Source organism: Oncorhynchus mykiss, chromosome 2, assembly GCF_057628025.1.
Source record: "Oncorhynchus mykiss isolate SJ-2025 chromosome 2, ASM5762802v1, whole genome shotgun sequence".
In the NCBI taxonomy this organism is placed as follows: Eukaryota; Metazoa; Chordata; class Actinopteri; order Salmoniformes; family Salmonidae; genus Oncorhynchus; species Oncorhynchus mykiss.
In genome coordinates this window covers 38,547,316-38,557,097 of record NC_143023.1, presented here as the reverse complement: position 1 = coordinate 38,557,097, position 9,782 = coordinate 38,547,316, and the positions used below count along the sequence as shown (strand labels likewise).

Below are 9,782 nucleotides of genomic sequence, written 5' to 3'. Positions count from 1 at the left end.
GTAATTGGCTCAGTGTTCTGTCACTCATGGGGACACTACATCACTGCAAAATCTACGGGAGAGCTAACAAATTCAAGTCCATTGGGTGCTGCCATAGAGTTACATTAGAATGTCATTGGCCACAGATAAAATGACGTCAAATCACGTTATATCTACAGTAGCTTTGATTGGACTGATCATGTCAACTTCATACTTTCAACATTTTTGCTAGCAATCTAGCAGTTATCATCATGAATCAAGTCAACTATCTAATGGCAAATCCTTTTCATAGGAAGAGAAATGATAGATAAAACGTGTCGGTGCTCATTGGCCGTTGGACATAGACATTACACAACAAGTTGTAAATCGCAAATTCAACAATGAGTGATTTGGAAGTTCAAGAGAACTGGGAATTTGGAAAAAAAGCGAGATCCGATTGGGAAAATACATTTTGAACGGTGATTCAACTCGTAATTCTGTGTCGGGAACTCAGGCCTCTTTCTAGAGCTCCGACCTGAAGATCACTAACATCATGATGCAATTTTTTTTTTTTCAGAGTTCCCAGTTGTCTTGAAAGCACCATAAATCCAGAGAATGCCAGACTTTGATGAAAAAGTTTGATGACTAAATTTTCCCATTTAGGACCCAGCCGCGCCACCTTCCTGCTGCATAAATGATGCAATATGCCAGGGAGATAGTATTACTTTCATAGCTACAGTATACATGAGTGTATGTTGTGTAGTAAGCTTTTAGTAGCCCATGTGCCTCACCGTAATAATTTGGTCCCTTTTCCCCCTATAATTTAACATACTGTTCTGACTTGGTGGTGCACATGTAGCCTATAGCCTGTTTTAGAGAAATGTCATCATTGGATATTGTAAGAGCTTTCATTGTCTGTTTATATGCCCCCTTTATTTATCCTACGGTTCTGACTTGGTGTACGGGGAGAATACTGTAAGAATAGCCCATGTTCTGAATTCTGTCGCTGTACATTTCAAAAGTGCTGAACAAATAGTTACATTGATTGTGTCAGTCCTAGCTCGCTCATGAATGTCTTAATCTAAATTACGGATTGCCTCTTATCCTCTCGTCGTCCCCTTATGCCATAGTTACATCTCAATTGTCAGTAGAAACCACATTTGTTTAAGCAAGTCAGCCATATCAGCTATGTTTTTTTTAAAGGTGGTAAATGAGGCTGAATGAACTGTTTCACAGTGGAAGGTGTTGGGACCGCTTTATGTAGGCCCTAACAGTTTGTGGGCACCGTTTGTCACCGTTATAGTCCAATGAATGTATTGTTTAGTGTTTTGTAGAGGCATTGCTGGCATGCAGCTAAACAATTTTTTTGAGTTTGCTCCATCAAGATTTCCAGTTGAAGTAGGAAGTTTACATACACCTTAGCCAAATACATTTAAACTCAGTTTTTCACAATTCCTGACATTTAATCCTAGTTAAAAGTCCCTGTCTTAGGTCAGTTAGGATCACCACTTTATTTTAAGAATGTGAAATGTCAGAATAATAGTAGAGAGAATGATTTATTTCAGCATTTCTTTCTTTCATCACATTCCCAGTGGGTCAGAAGTTTACACACACTCAATTCGAATTTGGTAGCATTGCCTTTAAAATTTTTAACTTGGGTCAAACTTTTCGGGTAGCTTTCCACAAGCTTCCCACAATAATTTGGGTGAATTTTGGCCCATTCCTCCTGACAGAGCTGGTGTAACAGAGTCAGGTTTGTTGGCCTCCTTGCTCGCACACACTTTTTCAGTTCTGCCCACAAATTTTCCCCTTTTTACTCCAAACATAGCGATGGTCATTATGGCCAAACAGTTCAATTTTTGTTTCATCAGACCAGAGGACATTTCTCCAAAAAGTATGATCTTTGTCCCCATGTGCAGTTGCAAACCGTAGTCTGGCTTTTTTATGGCGGTTTTGGAGCAGTGGCTTCTTCCTTGTCGAGCGGTCTTTCAGGTTATGTCGATATAGGACTCGTTTTACTGTGGATATAGATACTTTTGTACCTGTTTTCTCCAGCATCTTCACAAGGTCCTTTGATGTTGTTCTGTGATTGATTTGCACTTTTCGCACCAAAGAACGCATCTCCTTCCTGAGTGGTGTGATGGCTGCGTGGTCCCATGGTGTTTATATTTGCCTACTATTGTTTGTACAGATGAACGTGGTACCTTCAGGCATTTGGAAATTGCTCCCAATGATGAACTAGACCTGTGGAGGTCTACAAGTTAGTTTGTTAACAAGAAATGTGTGGAGTGGTTGAAAAACGAGTTTTAATGACTCCAACCTAAGTGAATGTAAACTTCCGACTTCAATTGTACATGCTAAAATCGTTACTGATTATAATCAATGTGGGATGGCGCAAATCTTAGAGATGTAATTATGAAGCGCTCTTCTCCAGAGGGGAAACATGGAGCGGGGAACATGAAAATTGCGGTAAACGATACATGTTACCACAAACTTTGCGATGGAAAATATATGCTGTATCCTGGGAACAGAGGTTTTAAATACTTTAAAAAAAAATTTATCTTCACAAGCCATGACCCTCCAGTCACACTCGTGGGAGGGCAGCAAGATGCTGACGTCTTGGTCTTCAGGCAGTTAGATAATATGGATCTCCCCTCATAACGAGCCGTGCATCAACAGAGCCCAAGGTGCCAAGGAGGGACTGGATAGCCGCCAACACTGGGTCGCGTATCGGCAGCAGGAGCCCGGTGTAGACGGTGGACATAGCCGGAGCGGCGGTGTTGCAGCGGGGGAATAAGGACCAGCCGGTTGTGTACAATTGCAGGAAATAAACTTTAAACCTGCTAAATGGTCTCTCCACCAACAAGAGGGGTGTGAATAGTTTGGGTCATGAACAGTGCTTGCGCAGGATGTTCCCCAATGCTGGATGGATCAAATCAAATCAAATTTATTTATATAGCCCTTCGTACATCAGCTGATATCTCAAAGTGCTGTACAGAAACCCAGCCTAAAACCCCAAACAGCAAGCAATGCAGGTGTAGAAGCACGGTGGCTAGGAAAAACTCCCTAGAAAGGCCAAAACCTAGGAAGAAACCTAGAGAGGAACCAGGCTATGTGGGGTGGCCAGTCCTCTTCTGGCTGTGCCGGGTGGAGATTATAACAAAACATGGTCAAGATGTTCAAATGTTCATAAATGACCAGCATGGTCGAATAATAATAAGGCAGAATAGTTGAAACTGGAGCAGCAGCACAGTCAGGTGGACTGGGGACAGCAAGGAGTCATCATGTCAGGTATTCCTGGGGCATGGTCCTAGGGCTCAGGTCCTCCGAGAGAGAGAAAGAAAGAGAGAATTAGAGAGAGCATATGTGGGATGGCCAGTCCTCTTCTGGCTGTGCCGGGTGAAGATTATAACAGAACATGGCCAAGATGTTCAAATGTTCATAAATGACCAGCATGGTCGAATAATAATAAGGCAGAACAGTTGAAACTGGAGCAGCAGCACAGCCAGGTGGACTGGGGACAGCAAGGAGTCATCATGTCAGGTAGTCCTGGGGCATGGTCCTAGGGCTCAGGTCCTCCGAGAGAGAGAAAGAGAGGAGAGAATTAGAGAACGCACACTTAGATTCACACAGGACACCAAATAGGACAGGAGAAGTACTCCAGATATAACAAACTGACCCTAGCCCCCCGACACAATGGATGACCTGAGTGAAAAAGTTTGGGAATCCCTGCTATATCGCACAGTAATAGGCTACCCATACTGTCAAATATTTGACATAAGCTACCAGTCTATATACTGTGTTCTGTAATCTTTTGCAGTAATTATATTACCGGCAACGGACTGTCCGTTTCTGAAATAGAAAATAATGGCAAATGTTTGTGCACCTGTTAGTGAACGTTTCAATTCAACATTGGGGGCTACTTACAGTAGCATACATAGAGGCCTACTTCAATGTAAAATATCAACTGTTCACCTTTTAAATTCGAATGTATATTGTGCCATTGGCTTCCCTGAAAACAGGTACTGACAGGAGGAGCAATATGATTCTGTTAGGGGTGGTCACACTGGATGGGGATGGTGATGGAAGTTTTGGTGGTCCACACAATGAAGAAGCAGGTGTCCCTTCCAGTGATGTGGAACTGACCTTGTACCTGGTGCCAGCAAGACCCTCCCTCCCTGATATAGAAATCCTTCGACTTCACGGCCTCTTCAATGGTAAGGTCCCTTGCACCATAGGGACACTTGACCTCCACCACTACTGTGACCCTCCGGTGTGGCACCCAGGATCCCAGACCCTGTGACCTAAAGCCCTGACTCCTGCATATCCATCCCTGTAGTCATTTGAATGCCTTGATGCCCTCCTCTTCATTATCTGTGGCCCACCTTACAGACAACATCCCATCCAACGACTGATCTGAGGACCTTTTTTTAGCAGCAACGGAGTTAAGCGCTTGGCTCTAACCACTGCTCCAAAATTGCTGGCCGTCAACCTTCCTCTCCTCATAGTGTGACAGTTGGGGTTGGTGCGCTGTCCAACTGTTGCCTGCCGTATAGCATCCTACTGCTCCGCTGTGTAACGGCTGTCGTCGGTGGAAGAAGAAGAGGACCAAGGTGCAGCGTGGTATGTGTCCATATCTTTTAATCAAGAACTTGAACACAGAACAAAAAACAATAAACCGACAACCCGAAAACCGTTCTGGCTGGTGCAGACACACAACAGAAAACCGTTCTGGCTGGTGCAGACACACAACAGAAAACCGTTCTGGCTGGTGCAGACACACAACAGAAAACCGTTCTGGCTGGTGCAGACACACAACAGAAAACAGTTCTGGCTGGTGCAGACACACAACAGAAAACCGTTCTGGCTGGTGCAGACACACAACAGAAAACAGTTCTGGCTGGTGCAGACACACAACAGAAAACCGTTCTGGCTGGTGCAGACACACAACAGAAAACCGTTCTGGCTGGTGCAGACACACAACAGAAAACCGTTCTGGCTGGTGCAGACACACAACAGAAAACCGTTCTGGCTGGTGCAGACACACAACAGAAAACCGTTCTGGCTGGTGCAGACACACAACAGAAAACAGAAAACAATCACCCACCAAACACAATAGAAAACAGGCTACCTAAATATGGGTTCTCAATCAGGGACAACGATTAACAGCTGCCTCTGATTGAGAACCATACCAGGCAAAACACAGAAATAGCAAATTATAGAAAAACTAACATAGACAACCCACCCAACTCACGCCCTGACCATACTAAAACAAAGACATAACAAAAGAACTAAGGTCAGAACGTGACACGCTGACAGCGCCATGCCAGCAAGGGTGCCTGCATGCCCCAGGTGCCCTTGTTTTTTAACAATGTCCGGTACAGACAGGGTGACAGGGAGGGAAGCTGTTGTTCTGGCTCAGGTTCCAGGAGACATGTCGTCCCACTGAACCTGCCCCGGAGACGGTTCCTTAGCCACTGAAGATCCTCCTGTGAGCTCTCGCGACAGAGGGTTGTTGTCTTCAACCGGGTTACAGGTCTTCCACTGACTGCACCTGGTTGGGCACGGCTGTCTTCCTCAACTCGCATTCCACATCCATATGGCCGTTATTGTGAACCACTAAAATATGCTGCATGGCTAGGGCTGTTGCGGTGACCATATTACGGACACGCTGGCGGTCACGAGTCATGAAGGCAGTCAAATTCCATGTGACCATTTAGTCATGGTAATTAGGATTCTCAAAGCTCTGATGCTGCTGATGATCATTAGTAGCCCCTCAAACAAATGTAACCAATCTACACTCTTACATTAATCTTCTGTAATGTATTATTTTAGGCAGGTCAGTTAAGAACAAATTCTTATTTACAATGACGGCCTACCCTGGCCAAACTCTAACCCGGACGATGCTGGGCCAATTGTGCACCACCCTATGGGACTCCCAATCACGGCCAGTTGTGATACAGCCTGTAATCAAACCAGGGTCTGTCGTGACGCCTCTAGCACTGGGATGCTGTGCCTTAGACCGCTGCGCCAATCTATCAATAGATTATAGATTTTCTCAAAATATGTTAAATAGCATAGCCTATATAGTTATAAACATGTATAGTTATATAGTTATTAAATCGTTTTGTCTTTCACTTATTTTTTTTCTGGGAGCATGAATTATTACTCAATCCAATTTCAATTTAATAATCCAATTTTCATATCTTTTTTCAGTTTATCCCATTTCAGAGTGCTCGACGGGACTTTTATTTAGAAAATCGTGAGAGAGAAACACGTGACCGGAAGTAAGAACCTCACTGCTTTGTTTATGTTACTTGGGGTAGCTACTCGACTAGCATTCCTCAAAATGTCAAAAATAGAGTTGCTGAGATTGTTTCTCAACGAAAGATTGACAGCTGCTGCTGATGAGATATTTGGGACAATTGAAAAGACAATTATAGAGTACCAGGAAGAAGTTTCCCGCACGAAAGAGGAGAACAGCCGTCTACGGGGGATGCTAAGGTTACAAAAAACAGGTTTGTGACTTTTTACAACGCTTATGGGCACTAGCTACTTAGTTTATACAGCTTTGATATTACTGCATCTAGCTACTACAGATTGATGTGAAGCTCATTAATATTTGCCCTTCTGACTCAAATTGCATTGCCAGCATTGCCCCTTGGATTCTCAAGAACTAATTCAGCTAGCTACCTGCATTCTACATGTTTTGTCAGACCCCCAAAAGATGCAGGTTTGCCTGGCCTGCTTCAACTCGGCATGCTCACTATGCTGTAGGTTTTACAAAAGTAAGAATCAAAAGACAATCTTGTGCATGGGGTGGGAGGACGCATAAGCCAGTGGCAGGTGTTCGAATCCCGGCTGTGGTTTGAATCCAGACTTAGCGTGTCTTTGTTTTCTACTTATTACTGCTTATATGTATTGCTTTCATCATGTAATTTGATATTTTTTGATCCATTCTCCCTCAGATCCCCAGCCGCTGACTGTCTCTGACGAGGATCTTCCCCCTGAGCAGCAACACTGTGAGCAGCAGTGGAGCCCTAGTCTGGAACCGGATGGTCCGGAGGCCACACAGATTAAAAAGGAGCAGGAGGAACTCCGGACCAGTCGGAGGGAAGAGCAACTTCAATGGCTAGAGTCTGGTACCAAAGACTTCACATTCAGTCCTTCCTGTTTGAAAAGTAACTATGATCCGATTCAGAACCCAACTCATTCATCACATCTTCACCAAGTACAAAGTGAGGAAAGCCGAGAGAACCCAACTCATTCATCACATCTTGACCAAATACAAAGTGAGACAAACAGTGAGAACCCAAGTCAGTCCTCATACCTTCACCAAATAGAAAGCGAGGAAGACGGAGAGAACCCAGCAGCTCAGTCCTCATATCTTTACCAAATACAAAGTCAGGAAAACCGAGAGAAGCCATGGCAATGCCGTGTTTGTGACAAATGTTTCAGCAATATTCATCATCTGAAAGCGCACGTGAGGAGTCACACAGGGGAGAGACCATATAAGTGTCCTATATGTAGAAAATGCTTTATGACAACAAGCGCATTGAATAGGCATCAGACAATTCACACTGACGGAAAACCGTTTAGGTGTAATTATTGTGGCAAATCCTTCAAATGGATGAACTCCCTTGGAAGGCACATAAGGATTACCCACGAGAGGGAGAATATATGACAGCACCTTGTGTGGGGAAAGGGCAACAGTTGTTATGAAAAAGTTACATCCTGATGCTTTTAATTCTATTGCCATATAATATTATAATATGCTATATGCTATTGCCATATAATTACACTATAACCATGTTATGGTTAATTATAGGGGCGTCAGGGTAGCCTAGTGGTTAGAGCATTGGACTAGTAACCGGAATTTTGCAAGTTCAAATCCCCGAGCTGACAAGGTACAAATCTGTCGTTCTGCCCTTGAACAGGCAGTTAACCCACTGTTCCTAGGCCGTCATTGAAAATAAGAATTTGTTCTTAACTGACTTGCCTAGTTAAATAAAGGTAAAATAAATAAATAGGATATCTATGGCTATTTTGTGTGTGTTGTCTTTTACATGTTTGTAACCACTTTCCCAGGGACTGCAGATGGAAATATGTCTTGATCAATGTGCGTTATCTTTGTCAAATAAATCAAATAAGGTCAAGTTTTAGAGGCGTATCTTGCACCTGTCTGTGCATAAAGATTGTTTTCGTCATGTTCATATGGCGTAATGTCACGTCACATCTGTTTTGACCATTTCCTCCAGTGATCACAAGATCCAAAACATTTTCCATATGCCTACATTACTGTCCTTTTTTTTATACCTCAGTGATCTTTCTAATGTGCACACCTGATGGCAAAAAAATAAATAATCAACACACCAAATCTGTTGCCATAGTCTTATCCCTACTTAGCTATTTGATGCCATTGAAAAAAACATGTTCAATAATTAAAGCATGTAAATAATTCAGTCCGAGAACTAAGGAGATGTCACATGACTTAGATTTGAGACTGATGATTTGAAATGATCTGGCCAGGTTTTGTCACTGCCTACTCATTTTGTGGCACTGTCTCCATGGATTAGGCTACTCTCCACGCACCCAGAGACAGTATCGCACTTCCCAAAAAACGGATTGGCTAGTGATACGCATACTCGACCCTCTGGTTGGACCAGAAAACTGTCAATCAACATGGATCTAGTGCGCTACAAATATGTACGGGGTGAAGTTGGAACATATTCTGGCGAATTAATTATGATTTTTGCCGAACTACATTGGACACCTTTCTCTAAATGTATCTGGTTAACGTTAGCTCTATTCAGTCTGGGGGTGCATGTGATTTATCAAAAGTGTAGTGGAATATCCTCCCAGTTTTTGTAATCCTTATTAGTCCATTAAATTAATTCGTCAACAGCAGGCACAGACTGATCTTTTTCCCTGCAGGATATTAATAATGTTATGTTTTATTTTCATTTTCTTCAGATTGTGTGGTTAGTTTGCTAGCATTATTCAGGGCGATGGTCGTGGCATTTTCCGTGTGAGTTAAATTTTCCTCGTGCTTTGCTAGTCTTTCAGAAGTTTTCCTTATCCAGCCATTAATTAGGCAATGTTAAATTAGTGATATCTGAAACATCAGGCACGGACTGATATTTTATTTAGCCTTGTAGTCTATTTTTTTCTTGAGATTGTGTGGTTGGCATGAACTGCATGGTAAAGTATAGCTTGATAGCTCTTTTGGTGTGTTCATGCAATTTCGTGTCTGGGGGTAGTGTAGTTTTCATATTGCAGGCTGGCTGGTAGCTGGGAGTAGCTTTATTGGAAATGTACAGGTGTACATCCTGCAATTTCTGTTTCCTAAATATTAAAGCATTCATTACTCATGCAAAAAATACATAGAAATGTGGCGAACTACAGTTTTACTTGTGGGGTAGAGTTCCCTTGCACCAAAGCATCACTACTTGTTACACTACCCCGACCTCATCCTGCAATTTGGGCGACTCATTCGTTTGTGGACACTGAGGTTTGAGAGCCAGCACTCCTACTTGTCTGAGAAGCACCAGTTACTCCAGTCTTATTTACGCAGCGGCCAATTGTTTCCACATAGCATTGAAGTTGTTGGTGTCATGAATGAATTTGAGAAGCAGTTATATAACAACGCCATTCAGGGAGTTGTACAGTCAAACGGGTTCACAAAGCAAAGCATTGCAGAGGTGTTTAAAATCGTATACAAAGTAAAAGCATACACTAAAGGCCTTGTGGTAATGGGAGAAAATGATGACGATACAAATTTGGAAAGATCTCATTGATTCTGGTCACAGAATCCCAGGTCCATT

At 42.9% G+C, this 9,782-nt stretch overlaps 1 protein-coding gene across 1 annotated transcript; it reads left to right on the top strand.

The window, feature by feature from the left end:
* Positions 1–6,219: 6,219 nt before the first annotated feature.
* On the top strand, positions 6,220–8,335 carry LOC118939935 (uncharacterized). The gene is made up of 2 exons (XM_036947878.2): positions 6,220–6,476; positions 6,927–8,335. The coding sequence occupies exons 1-2, from the start codon at positions 6,269–6,271 to the stop codon at positions 7,640–7,642; spliced, it is 924 nt and encodes a 307-aa protein (XP_036803773.1). The 5' UTR covers positions 6,220–6,268; the 3' UTR covers positions 7,643–8,335.
* The last annotated feature ends 1,447 nt before the right edge of the window (positions 8,336–9,782 follow it).